Source organism: Ostrinia nubilalis, chromosome 29, assembly GCF_963855985.1.
Source record: "Ostrinia nubilalis chromosome 29, ilOstNubi1.1, whole genome shotgun sequence".
Taxonomy (NCBI): domain Eukaryota; kingdom Metazoa; phylum Arthropoda; class Insecta; order Lepidoptera; family Crambidae; genus Ostrinia; species Ostrinia nubilalis.
The window spans coordinates 2,314,349-2,329,339 of record NC_087116.1 but is presented as its reverse complement, the minus strand read 5'-3'; the positions used below and the strand labels follow the sequence as shown (position 1 = coordinate 2,329,339).

The 14,991-nt window shown below is 34.0% G+C and overlaps 1 protein-coding gene across 1 annotated transcript in view; it reads left to right on the top strand.

Moving 5' to 3' along the window:
• Positions 1-8,528: 8,528 nt before the first annotated feature.
• The window catches only part of LOC135085669 (lysosome membrane protein 2-like), a 68,064-nt gene continuing 61,601 nt past the window's right edge, over positions 8,529-14,991 (top strand). The window contains exons 1-2 of the mRNA XM_063980460.1: positions 8,529-8,838; positions 13,778-14,052. Coding sequence (XP_063836530.1) covers positions 14,037-14,052 — 16 coding nt within the window. The 5' untranslated portion in view covers positions 8,529-8,838; positions 13,778-14,036. The remainder of the gene's footprint in view (positions 8,839-13,777; positions 14,053-14,991) is intronic.

Genomic DNA, 14,991 nt, shown 5'->3' with positions numbered 1-14,991 from the left:
ATCAAGTAAACATAACCAGCCTTTGGCTTTATAAATGACCACGTGTGTTCTATTAAAATGTTAGCTCTATAACATCGTACAAGTAGGCCGTTAAACAGCGGTTGCCGTATCTCTACCCTCCTATAATGCTCTTAGTCAGACGGCTGACTAAAGGATAGTTGTTAGAGTATTATAACACCAACAATCGTATAAAAGTATAACTCTACACTAGTCTACACTCCTATAAGTCCCTTAGACAGGTATAGGTGTAATTAATTGCAATAATACAGCTTATACATCACGAGTGAACTGTACTAATGCTTTAAGTACACATTGGAACTAAATGTGAACTCTTAAATGGAGTAAAATGCTACTTGGGACGTCCCAGTTTATTAACCCTACCACTGCTTCAGGATATTAAATGGGCCAGTGCTGAGAAGAAGTAGCGCAAGAAACTTAGTCACTATTGTCAGCCTATAATATTAGAATAGATATTTAGATAACTGTTGACCTACATTATCTGCCTGGTTCTTTTGCCTCATAATTGTTTAACAAAAGCCCTTTTAGAGTTGATAGAGTTACATACAACGGAGGACATTAAAACATGAATATTCCAGTCATTTGTGGATTATTATGAAGTTCCATTATCACGATTATACATGCTGATTAATAGTCTTAGGCTGGGTTGCACCATCTTACTTTAACTTTGACAAACGTCAAAAATCTATCAAACTACAAAACACACCGGTTATCGTCATAGTTACGGTCAAAGTTAGGTGGTGCAACTCAGCCTTAGTAATAAACAATTCGAAGAAGCTCTTGGCCTGTTTCTCATCTGATGGGAAATGATAATCAGGCCGAAGATAGAAGCCAACTTCACCCGGAATACTCAACCACAGAGGAACTGGCTATCTTACGAGTACATCCAAGTCCAACTGCCGAAACACAACAATGCTTTTAACAATGATGGCGAATGCCTTAGACAAGATCATAAGTAGCTAGCCAGCATCAACCAAATTGAGCAGAAAATGCACTTACTGGGAATCGAACTCGGGACCAATGGGTTTGAGGCAGGTGATATTTTACCACTAGACCACAGAGGCAGTTAAATGGTGTAGGCCAAATTATTCATTAGCATCTGGTAAATTTGAGAGGGTCGTGCTCCTGCAGTGGAGACTAAATGACCTGATGAAGAATGATGAAATATAATAATAAAAGATGTATTAATCATAGCTGGGCACCGTTAATCAAATAGTTAACTTCGTTAATCGTTAAACCGTTAATAAAAAAATTAACTTCGTTAAACGTTAAAACGTTACATTTCACAAGATTTAACGCAAGTTAACGTTAATCGTTAATCCGTTAACACAAGATAATAAAACGAAAAAAATAATTGTATGCAAGGTTCAAAAATTTCGAAAGCTTGTATCGCGCATGGAAAGGAATAAATTATTTATTCCTCCTCCTCTTTTTTAGGGTTCCGTAGCCAAATGGCAAAAAACGGAACCTTTATAGATTCGTCATGTCTGTCTGTCCGTCTGTCCGTCCGTATGTCACAGCCATTTTTTTCCGAAACTATAAGAGCTATACTTTTGAAACTTGGTAGGTAGATGGTAGGTAGATGTATTCTGTGAACCGCATTAAGATTTTGATTCAAAAATAAAAAAATAATAATAAATATTGGGGGCTAAAATAAATTTTTGAGTTTCAGTTCTAAGTATGGGGTACTTAGAACTGAAACTCAAAAATTTATTTTTCATCAAACACATACGTGTGGGGGGGTATCTATGGATAGGTCCTTGAAAATGATATCGAGGTTTCTAAAATATATTTTTTCTAAACCGAATAGTTTGCGTGACAGACGTTTCCAAAGTGGAAAAAAGTTGGTCTCCCCCCCCTTCTAACTTCTAAAATAAGAAAATGAAAAATCTAAAAAAAACATGATGTACATTACTATAAAAACTACCAACGAAAATTGTTTTGAACGAGATCTAGTAAGTAGTTTTTTTTAATATCTCGTAAATCGTAAACCGCTTATTAAAGCGTAATCTTTCATACAAATAACTTAAATTAAAAAAATAATAATTTCATAAATCAATGCTACCCTTTGTGCGTGAATCCGACACGCACTTGGCCGGTTTTTTTGTTTGCGCTACAAGCTTTCGAAATTATTTGAACCTTGCATAAGTACAATTAATTTTTTCGTTTTAGTACAACTGCATTTCAGAATAAAAGCTTGTTTTTTAAAAAGTTTTTTAATTATTTATTGTAATTTTATTTTACACTTTTTAGTAGTATCTCAATCTCAGAGCCTCGGTTCAATTACAATACAATTTAGCACCAAAGTGCTCGAAAAGACAAATCCAGCAAACCCAAACTCGATAAGTTTCCACCGTTTCATTTAGGAATTCCTATGGCCACCTCCTGACTCCATCATCAGGACCCTGAACATCATCTAGTACTAAAGTGCTCGAAAAGACAAATCCAACGAACCCAAATTCGATGCGATGCCGCCGTTTCATTTAGGACTTCCTATGACCACCTCATGACTCCATCATCAGACCAGCTCAATGGTACCATTGCATTGTCGACAATCCAAGACATTGCATTGTCATCGTACTTACATAAGTATACCAAATTTCAGCTCAATCGGTTGAGGAAAACTGGTCTTAAATTCAGTTGCAAGAGTTGTCCCACACATACTACCAAGTGTCGTTAGTGATCTGGTTACAAAAACTGTTGTTTTGGGTTCTGGAAGTTCTGGAAGCCCGAACGTACTTGTCAGAACGCGTTTTTCAGCGTGCTTTTGGTAAATAGTAGGTACTGGATTAACGGATTAACGGACTTAGGATAATTTAACGGAAGTTAACGAGTCCGTTAACACTTTTTAAAGTTAACTTAAAAGTTAATCCGTTAATAGAAATGTTAACTTCGTTAATTAACGATTAACGGATTAACGAGTTAATGCCCAGCTATGGTATTAATCACAATGATTAAAAATAAATGACGGATACAAATAGAGATACATCTAACTATACTAATTATATGTTAAAACAATATATCTATATGTACTCGTACTTCTATATTAATATTGTAAAGCTGAAGAGTTTGTTTGTTTGGTTGAACTTGCTAATCTCAGGAACTACTGGTCCGATTTGAAAAAATCTTGTTTATGTTGGATAGCCCATTTATCGAGGAAAGCTTTTTAGGCTATATAACATCAATATAACCAATAGGACAGTAAAGAAAAATGTTGCAAAAACGCTAAATATTATTCAAACTATTTTATAGATCGTTTCATCCAGGAAGACGCGCCCCACCAATGTTTGGTCTCGGTCGCGCGGGGTGCGGGGAGTTTGATCCGAGCAATCCGAGCGTCATTATTGTAGTGTGCGTGTGCACCTCAGATCATAGAAGGGAATAGATGTGAAACGGGGGCGTGGCGCGTGTCTCCGCGATATGCCCAGAAACGAACATCGCCCGCGACGCCAGGTTAGTCGCGATTCAGTCGTACTGAGGAAATGTTCTCCGATATTGTTGGATAATGCGTCGTAACGTGCAATAACATAAGTGAAACGAAGAACTACAGGAACAATGAAGTCATTTACCACATGTAAGTATTGCAAATCCATTGGTATTTTGCTTATAAATAAAAAAAACTAAACATTTTTACGAACGAATTCAGTGCCGTGACATTTACTGCGATATCGAAATTAGTGGTGATAAAAATTCAAACACGTTGTACATTGACGATTTAGTTAGCAACCACTTTATGTCATGCGTAACTACTGCGCAATGTATTTTATTTCTTCCGATATCCACTGACGCGTGAAAATACACAGTACGGCCGCATGTGCCGGTCGTAACATAGTGCAGGGCTCGTGTTCTAATACGGTTTCCTATTATCGATAAATAGAAGTAAATTATTATTTTCTATTTTCTAATTTTGAATGAAAAAATCATGAGTTGCTTGCGATTTTTAAGTTTTTACAAAAACAATAACAATAGTAGAAGGGATTAGTAACTGTCAACTATGTAATTACTATAAGAGCTAGTTGAAAGCCTAATATAGGCATTATTTTTGATAAACATAGGCGGTACGAATTTCGCCATAATTAAAAAGTTAATGCGCGATAGTAGTTAATAATAATTACAGTGATCCTGTTATTATTATTAAAGTAAATAATAATATATTACCAATATTGTAAATACTGGTAAAAATCGCAAGTACCTACTTAACCCATGACTTTTCATACAAACTTTGTCAGTCTATAACTTCTATACTCCATCGATAACGACATTGAGCTTTGGTTGGGGTAAATTAATATAAGGTAACTTCATTTAGTCCCAATAATTGATTCTGAGTTTTTCGTCCATACAAAATGGAACTGACTCCTTTATGCAAAAATCGTTAAAGAACATAATAATAACGTATAATAATAAAAAGGTTTTCATACAAGCATTTTTTAAACCAATTTCGAGCCTTGCCCCCAGGATTTAAAGTATCGATATCTTATCGACTCCATTTTATCTTTCTTCTCTCTAATTGCTTTTTTCAAAGTGTGCGTCACGTCACGCGGCCATTGATTGGCCATAAGGCACGCCTTCTGGCCAATCACAGCACTTTTAAGCCGGTTGCACATGTTGTCGTAGACTCTCAGTCGCTTTGTTTTTACACAGTTGAATGTGTGTGTGGGAGCTGTGGTGGGGGAAATGTGGGGACACTGATTCTCGTTGTGGTTACGCGCGACTTCATATCTATTCTCTTTCTATGATCTGAGGTGTGCACTCATAGATGATTTAGCGTGTACCGATAACACTCAAACATTAGCGGAAGAATGGTGGGGCGCGTCATAGTGGATGAAACGATCTATAACGCGTACGAGGTCGCGGGCAGAGCTAAGGTAAGTGCCCCCTACTTCGGTATATTAAGGCTCTTACGACTTTAACATTTTATTTAAAAATAACCAAGCATGATATCAGTATGAAAGCTTTTGTATGCTAAACTTTGGTCTTTTGACAGTAAGTTAATACATAATTTATAGTTATATAGTTTGAACTTTTTTTTAAATTAATTGTTCTGCGGACCTCTTGTTTGGATCCTGTTTCGTGACAAAATTTTGCTCTGTTTCTAAGTTCGTGAACTCATGTCCCCTATTTCGGGATAAGGTTTTATGCATACAGTTAGGATATTTTAATAATGATTAAGGGTTTAATAAATTTAAAAACGATAATAAAAATTTGCAATAAAATAATTATGTGAAATTGACGATATTACTTACCTGAAATATTCATAAGAAATAATGTGTCTTGTATAATATTTTGATTTGTTAATTCTAACAATATGTGAAAATATTTATATAACCATTAGAAATATAGAGGGGGGGGGGACTTAACCCCCCCCCCCCCTCGTACCCATAAAATTTTGATTTGTTATTTCTAGCGATATGTGAAAATATTTATATAACCATTAGAAATGTGGGGGACTTACCCCCCCCCCCCTTCGTACCCATAAAATTTTGATTTGTAAACCCCCCCTCCCCCCCTTCGCCCCATAATCCCACCCCTGGAGCTGTTTCAAGTGAGGGTAGCGCCCCCACCCCCTGAAAATAACCCCAGATACGCCAATGACTCATAATAAAAGTAAGTAATTAATTAATTTCTTAGGTAGGTAAGTATTTAAAACTAAAAAATATGTCGATTTCTTTGATGGTGTGTGTCATAAAAGTACCTAACACCATACATTTATATATCACGAACTTGGAAAAAAGTAACAATAATACGGTTCCTTGTTTCGTGATACTGATTATTCCAAATTCCCCAGGTAAAATTCATGGATTATTGTCAAAATGTGTCAATTAACTATTATCTATCCCATATACAATACAAATAAACAAAGATAAATAAAACAAATCGAAATAAAACCAAAATTATGCTGGTACTACTTATGCTAATTTATCTTAAAATTGGTCATATATGTGAACTTCAAACTCGTGTCATATAAATTCTAGTGAACGAAACATATACCGAATTTAGGTCACGAGAAACTTAAATAAATGCATTATTTGTTTCATAACTTACATTTAAATTATCATAAATAATTATTTAAAAACCAAGCATCAAAATGTTATCCATAATATCCTTGAATCGGTAGTGTCACGAAATAGGGGACACACGAAAAATAATATGTACGCTATTTCGTGAGTCAATTAATCGCAATTTTAAAGGAATTCTACGTTTTCATATAACTTTTTTCTAAGCCAAATCAATTGTCAAGGAACACATGAAACCACTATTACAAGTTTTATTTAAATGGACGTTCCTTCGCCTTTTTATAAGCTTAAGAAGTTGGAGCGCTAACCTTACGGTGAGAGCAACCTTTGCAAGCCGCACGGCTGTTTTTGGCTCTCTGAGAGTTTGAAGCTTCGTATTACTCTCATTTTTGGCGCCACAATGCTGGTACTTGGTTTTTTAGATAGCTTAAATAATAGAATTTTTGCAGTAATGAAGATTTTTTATAAATAATATTCCATTTGCTTATTATTTGAGCTAGAAAAAAAACTTACGAACTTACGTACTATCACGAACTAGTAGCCGTTTACCTTAGTTAAGTTAATAATAAGATCAACGTAATGATTACGTGAGTTTATGGTCATTGGTCACGCGCAGCTAGATATGTGTAGGACAGAGCACATGGAGACAGGTTATAGGTCAAATATCGAGCTATACATAAAGGTTGAACCGCATTTGTGCGATGCTGCGCGGCGCTGCACTGCGCTACGTCGCTTAACCTCATTTGCACTACTTTAACTTTAACCGTAACAACTTTCCGGTGTTTTTGTATAGAGTTTGACTTACTTTTGACGTTTGTTGTAGTTAATGTAAGGTGGTGCAACCGTGCAACCCAGGGTTATTGTGGAGCGATGTTCGCTGCGCCCACCCTGATGCGACAAATCATACAAAATGCAATCCTTATACTTACTCTCACAAGTCTCACAGTATTGTCGCATAGACTAGGTCTGATTTTATGTTAGGCACCTTTTCAGCTTAACAAAACCGATGTCCCATAGATTTTACCCTAGGAAAATAATGTTATTTAGTTATTTTAAAAAGGGGACGCGCGACTTACTCGAGCAAAAGCTAGTAAAATAGGAGTTTTGTGTCTTTTCTGTGTCTCTGGGGTGGTGGCGTAGTGAGGCGGGTCGTTACATTCCCTCTAATATGGTCGAGTGAAGCGATGGCTGGTTCACTCGTCATGTCTGTGAACAGGCGCTGCTTTCGGGGACTGGTCAATCCAAGTTATTCAAATTTATGTATGCGAGTCATTTCTACTAGTACCTTAATATGTAAGTCTAGATATTAGCACGTCACTACCTTGTTTAATATACCACGCAATCTTGTATACCTACCCATTCTTATGAAACACCATACAAGAATGCATGGTAAATTCAGTGAACTGCTCCTGAATCGAATGTACCTACTACTACTATTTCTATTTATTTATATTAACCGGCAGACAGTGGTGACTGAGTTTGTTGCGGCGCTTCTTCTCAGCACTTGCCAAATGTTGGTCTCGAAGCGCTGGTAGGGTAAAAAGATTATGAGACATGTAGAGGCTCCTTAAGAGCATATTTTATGACGATTTGTAAGAACTATTTATTAGTCTAAACAAATAAAGAAATTTTGACTTGACTTGACTTGACTTGACTTGTGAAGTCGCGACACACAGCACAGCACAGCTGCAGCACAGCACCGCTCAAGTGTGTCTCAACCTTAAATGCTACTGATGGTTAGTTATTAGATAAAGGCTCGTCTGCATTAGAAACACAAGCTGGTTGTTGTATCTACAACAATACACAGACAGTGCCAAAATATTTAACACTTTTACACACAGCATGTTAAAACAATCATTATACTGAGTACAGAAGCGACAGTACAAATCTAAAGTTTCTTATTTACCTACGCGGCTACAAACAATTACTTAGATATTATAAGCTCTGAAAATATCGTAAGCTCATCCTCATAATTATTATACTTCAATCAAATCCATCCTATTAATACGACACATGCCGCTTATTATATTAGACACGTTCTGGTTTCGACACAGTAGAATAAGACCACCCCCACTCGAACCCTTAGATATCGTAAGAAATATTAATATGGTCTCTTCAACCAGTGTGAGAGAAAGAAAGAAACATTTGTATTAACATTGGACATCACACAACGACAAAAGGGTTTGACGAGTGTAGGTCAAATCCTCCATTTGTCTCTGGTAAATTAGAGAGTCGTGTTTCTACAGTCTACAGTGGAGACTAAGTAAATGGCCTAACGACAGAGATGAAAGAAAGTAGGTAACACACAAGTAGGTAACAACATGGTGATTTTGAGAAATCTAAAGACTGTCCACTCTGTACATGTGTATACTATTTTAACCCTCGCGGTTCACACATCGATCAACAAATAGTTGAAGAAACTAATCTAATAAGCAGGTCACTGATAACGCTCTTATCAACACGCATTGACAGTTCATCATTCGCGATTCAGTCGTCACATGCCATCCTGTTCGGATGTCCGTTTAAATTCAAAAATCGAACGACAACGGACTTTTGCATTCAAAATTAGAACTTTTTGAACAAAAAAGAATAAATTTACAATGTAAATAGAACGTTTTGAATTCAAATTAGGAACGCAAACGGATTTTTTGAATGGTCAAATACCTGGTTGAACGACAGTTCGATCAGATGGTGTTGTTGAAATAGGTCGTTGACATTTTGACAGTTGGTGATTTGAAAAGTTTATACAGTGTGTTTTGAAAACAATGATATCGGGGGAGGTCAGTGAACTCAACTTTACCGAGGGGTAAGTTTAAAGGAAAAATGTATGAATTTCAGTTTCATAAAATCATAACAACTCATAAAACTCATTATTTATGCAAGTAGGCTTTTAAAAAGCACTTTTACACGTCCCAGTATTAACCCTACCACTGCTGCAGGACAATAAAAAGGCCAGTGCTGAGAAGAAGCAGCACAAGAGATGGACTGTCGTATGAACACACACATTCAATCACAAATTCAAGCGGATCGGTTTTTGCGGGACAATGCAAACGGGATGTTATTGTGACATTATTAAAGCACATGCTACCTTAGATTAATAAAACCTAGATGGATAGTCTTCATACAAACGCTTCGTCAAGAGTGAGGCAAAAATCTTATGTCATTAGTGTCAATTTTGTTGGGGAGTGTAGACAGTGAAGGCGATTTTCCCGAAAGTAGGGAAATTTTTAATACGTTTTTAATTATTTTATAATAGGTACTTAAAAACAAAACGCATCATGTACTTACTTATTTATTGAATTTAAAGTACCTACCTAATAACAATAAGATAAATCGACTTAAAAGTCTCGATTTCATAAAAAAGGAAGTGTATTTGTACGGCGAACAATTGGGAAATAAATTTTCTTGTTACTGGTATCATTCCCGTATTTAATTTTTGAGAGCCAAATTCAAGCAAAATACACGTCGAATTGTAGTACTTACTTATGAAATGTAACACTGGTCACTTTCTTTCGTTTTTCTGATGTATTTTAGACACCCTTTCACATCACAAACCGTTTTAATTAATTAAAATTCGTCGGACGTGTTTACGGGTGAGCCGTGCCGGCTCCCTAAAAACTGCCTCACCTTTCGTGCACTGACTATCTATCTAGGTTTTATTAATCTAAGCATGCTACTAAACGACATCCTACAAAATACAGATCCTGCAAAAAACGGGATGACTCCGTGGGAACAGGCCCTGACTGCCTAGCTAAATGCCATTTCAATTAAGTTTTTCTTTAATGTCGGTGTTGACAGTAAAATAGATACTTAGTTCATACAATATCTATAAGACTTCTAAGGTGTCAACTACTCAATAACCCATGGAAAACCAGACCAATTGAATTGATTGATGAGAGTCATCCGTCATCAGGTCATTTAGTCTCCACTGCAGGAGCACGACCCTCTAATTTACCAGAGGCAAATGGAGGATTTGGCCTGCACTCCCCACGCTGGCCAGACGGGTTGGGGAGTCACTAATAAATAATTAAATTATTAAAAAGTCATTAAGGAGTTTTGTATTGGCTTCAATAGCTTTTATAAATTGCTTACTTATTTGTTCGTTATCTAAGCACGTGCTGGTAAATGTGTGATAAATATTAACTTCAATAAATAATTATTAATACTGTGGACAAATAATAACCGTAAATAGGCCAGTGACCTCAAGATGGCGTTATGTTAAATGTCCAATAAACTTGATGACTAAAAAAGTAATTTAAAAAAATATGAAAAAAAAAAGTTTTCTTTAAAGAAATCGGGGTATAAAATATATTTTGGGGCTGGTGTACTAGGTTATCTTATCACTTACAGAAAGATTTTTTTAAATAATATTAGTTTATGTGTATTTTTCATGTTAGTAGAAAAACATAAATTATTTAAACACACGGACAATTATTTAAATATGGTGTGTTTGTTTGGAAGCCCTATTTGATAAGCCTTTTGTAATAATGAGGGTTGTCGTGATTGAAAAATCCGCCAGATGGCAATACGTAGACGCGAGGTCCAAAATCCAAATGCTGCATGATTGGTGGATTTTGACATATTATTATCTGTCAATGTCATGTCAAAAATAACCAATCATGCAACATTTGGACCTCTCGTCTACGTATTGCCATCTGGCGGATTTTTCAATCGCGAAAACCCTCATTACTGAGAAATAAATATTTTTAAACATCACGTGTCGCGATAACCTCCTTTTTTCAGTCGGTTAAAAACATGCCACTTATTACCGAGTTCAAATTGAGATAAAAATAATTCTAGGAAGTGAATAAGTTTAAAGATAAAACAACAAATAAATTGTTCTAAATAAGGCAAATTGAATATTTTTTTTAGATTTTGTGTAACATAATGAACCTATGGCGTCACTAGTTAATGAACACAATTAAATATGAGTTATTTTTTACAGGATTTATTTTTAATGAAACTGGATGATGATGATAATTTCATCAACCCTTTAACTTTATCTGACTAAAGCTTTTGGCACATAAACATCATTAAAATGATTTTTACGATTTGTTTACATAAGCAAGTAGGGTAAATGGGCCATTCTTAAATTTGTGCCAATTTTTTTAAAAAAATTAAAGTTTTTTTTTTTTAAACTTTTTGCGATGTGTATCGAAAGTATAAACCAAAAGCATACTTTTGATGTATATGGACAACCTTAAAGCCCTCGGAAAGGAAACAAAATAGCCTACGTAACCACGGCTGTGACACTGCATGACACGGATGTGACAGTTTTACATTTTTACTGTAAATAATAATATTTATGTTGTTAAATTTATATCATAATAGTTTAAATTGATTAACAATAAAATACACTAAATTCGTTTCATCAACAAAGGTGTTATTTGGTATGTATGTACTTTTTTCTGAACATCCAAAAATTTAATTAAAATTGAGATTAAAAATACCGTCAGGTAGTTAATATATCTACTAGATAATAAAAAAAATAGACTTTTTATTATTGGCACTATCTGATCATGCTTCCGATATGCTACCTACATGGTTTCGATATGATAATATGCTTAACAAATTAGTAAATCTTAAACACAGTAGGTACCTAATTGAGTATCAAATGAGATTTCTGTAGGATTCACATAACAGTTGGTTTTGACAACTTAAACATGTTTCATAGTCACCGTACCACTAAAAATATGGTTAATAGCAATTCCTTTTAAAACAACTCCGACCACCTCTGCAGGGCCTTTACCGGGAGCTGTCTCAGTAAAATTTGATATTACTGCAGAAATGAGAAAGTGCAATAATTTTTCCTTCGTGGCATCTAGAAAATCATACTAGCGAAAAATAAGTACACTTACTAAAAGGCTACTCCTAAAAATTGCACAATACACAAAATAATTTAGCAGAACAACAAAAACTATTAAAATAACAAAAATAGAATGTCACAACCACGCGTTGTAATGTCACGACCATGTACTTAAATAGTTTGCGGTAGTGACACATTTTTAATACCATGGCCGTGACAATTTGGAACGTGTCCGATATATCCAAAAAACTATCTGTGAATTAGCAGATCTTGTTCAATTATCTGAAACTATACTGCATGAGGTACTACATAATTATGTTTTATACAATAGCGTGACGTGACATTGATACCTACCTTTAAAAACCGTACACGGGATGGACGTGTTATGGTTGTCCCTTTTTTCAAATAAATAGGAAAAATTTTTTGCGGCTCACTCACTACGTTCAGCCATTTGCAAATCTAATAAGATGACAATGTTACTGTTCTAAAAAAACTTAGCAAGGGATGTCAATATCAAAGATAGTTTTTTACCGAGTTACGCATATTTAAAGTGGCGCACGTGGTTGTGACACAAATACTGCTCACATAATGTTTGGTGTTCAAAATCAAAAATGGTAATTATTATTGATATAAATTTTTAACAGTCTTATATAACATGTATTAATCTTGCATAATTACTGTAATATTTATCAAAATAACATAACATCTCTTCAGAAAAAAATATTGTATGTCCAAATCCGGGAATCTCACACTACACGGTCCGTGACATTTTGGACTTGTAACTTTTTTTTAATATTCTTCTAATAGTTTTATGATAAAAATGATATTGGGCCTAGTTAATAGAGGTATTTTACTAAGTAAATTAATATACAGTGCACTGATTTTCTTTAAAAACATATGCTATTCTTACATCTCACACAAAAATGCGTAAGAATAAGAATGGCCCAAATAACCCCTTTGTGATTACTGTACCATTTTTGCCACGATTTATTAACTTAAAAAAAAGGTAAAATTTAACACATTTCATAAATAGTTACAACTGGAGATTAATATAAAGATACACTATGAAAATACATAATTTTGTGATTTTATAATGCTTTAGATATTCGTTTAAAAACTTTAAATGACCGAAAGCGGTGCAAAAAAATAAGGATGGCCTAAATACGTACTTCTGCCCTATTATTTGACGTAGGTCAATAGCAAGAAGCTTGCTTGTCCTTTGCACAAACGATTCCGTTGCCTTTCTTGGATTTCAGTAATAAAATTAATCAAGTTAAAGTACAGTGCCATTATCTTAAACAAAGCTGTAGAAATAAATTCCCATATTTTTTTACAATACAACTTTTCCTACTCACATAAGTCAGCAAAAGTAACAACGTGTGATTTGTTGCTCGAATAAAATAAATAGGCGCTCGATCGAATTGCTGATTCAATAAATCAGGTCCAAAACAAAATAAAATTGAAATAATTATGTGTGTAGTGGGAAAAAATTCAATAGTGTTTTTATTTAAAATTACAATAAGAATAACAATTAATTCACGAAATGGCTGATTCGGACCAAAAATTAACATTTAGATAATAAAATTGAGGGTAGTTATTTATTTACACTAAAATGTCATTTCAATTATCTGTCAGTTTAAATATCAAAGAATACACATCTTCTTTGTCTTTATTAATTGCATTATTTTAGAAAATATAGGTACTGTTTTATTAATTAAAAATAGCAGAAAATTCGTTGGAAAACGTGTCGTAAAATTTTTTTCAACATTTTATTCATAAAAGGTAATAAATATAGTTTCAATACATTTTGGTACAGTTCCATTTAGGATGATTTACACAAAAATTTTAAAAATCATTTGTTTATATCATATATTTAATAAGTAAATAGCATTAGTAAAATATAAATTATGATTTTAACATCTTTCATTTTTCTTTTCAGGTCCAAAGGAGTGAATAAACATTACACAAAGACATTGTCAATAAACATTTTAACATAAATCGTGTTTATCACCAAGTACCTAAGAGATAGTAATAATAATAAGATAAATCTATAGAAAATAAACCATACGAGTTATGGTAGAATTAAGACAGCCAATTAAAATTTTAAATTAATTAATAAGTGTGTGTAAAGTGATAAAATAGTGTAAAAGTGTTTCTGTGTTGAATTTGAAGAAAAACAAGAGAGAAAAGGATCAAGGATGTATACTTTTAACCGTAAGTATTAATATTATTAATCTATCTATACTATATCTGCAAAAGCGAAAGGTCACTGACTGACTGACTGACCGCCCACGACTTCGTATGCGTACGTGGATCCCATTTTACCCCCTTAGGGATTGAATTTTGCAAAATCCCGTCTTAGTGAGCACCTACGTTCCAAAAGGAACCCCCATGCAAAATTTGAGACTCCTAGCAGTTATAATTTCGGAGATTTCGTGATGAGTGAGTCAGTGAATGACCTTTCGCTTTTATTGATTTTATAAGAGGTTTAAATACAAAACATAATTATTCAGTTCTGTCGTGGTACTTCGGTACTCGTTTCTTTTTTATCAGAAACAGAATCATCATTTATTTTTTTAAATGTGGTATAAAATGTTATTTTTTTGAAACAAAAATGTAATCTTCGGAAAGGCCGTAAAATGGCATCCACTTCCATGATTTTTTATGATGTTCAAATTAATAGAAAATGATGAATTTACTTACACAACTTATACAAAATTTGTTTTTTTTTTCAACTGAAAAATACTCAGCCTTCGTTAGAAAATTCAAGTAAATGTAAGAAAACCAATTTAATTGTCTTATAATCATAGGTAAGTATTAGTATAAACAAAATCGATAATTTCCGACATATCAATATTATTGATCGTTTTGAAAAGATGAATCAATATTAATGACTGATCAGTGATCATTCTAGAAGGTGTTTTTCCGCGGGTGATCATACCTTGACGATCATCTACTAGCCTAATGATTATTTATTTGTTTATTTTATTAATATCATAAGAAATAATATCAAAAATATGCAAAACCAGAACCAGTTTTTTAATAGGGATATTGTCATCAAAATCAAATGTATAGTCAAATCAAACCTCAGCAAACATATATTTTCGTTTTTTATTTGTAGAAAAAAATATTGTAATTTGTTATTGCACATTA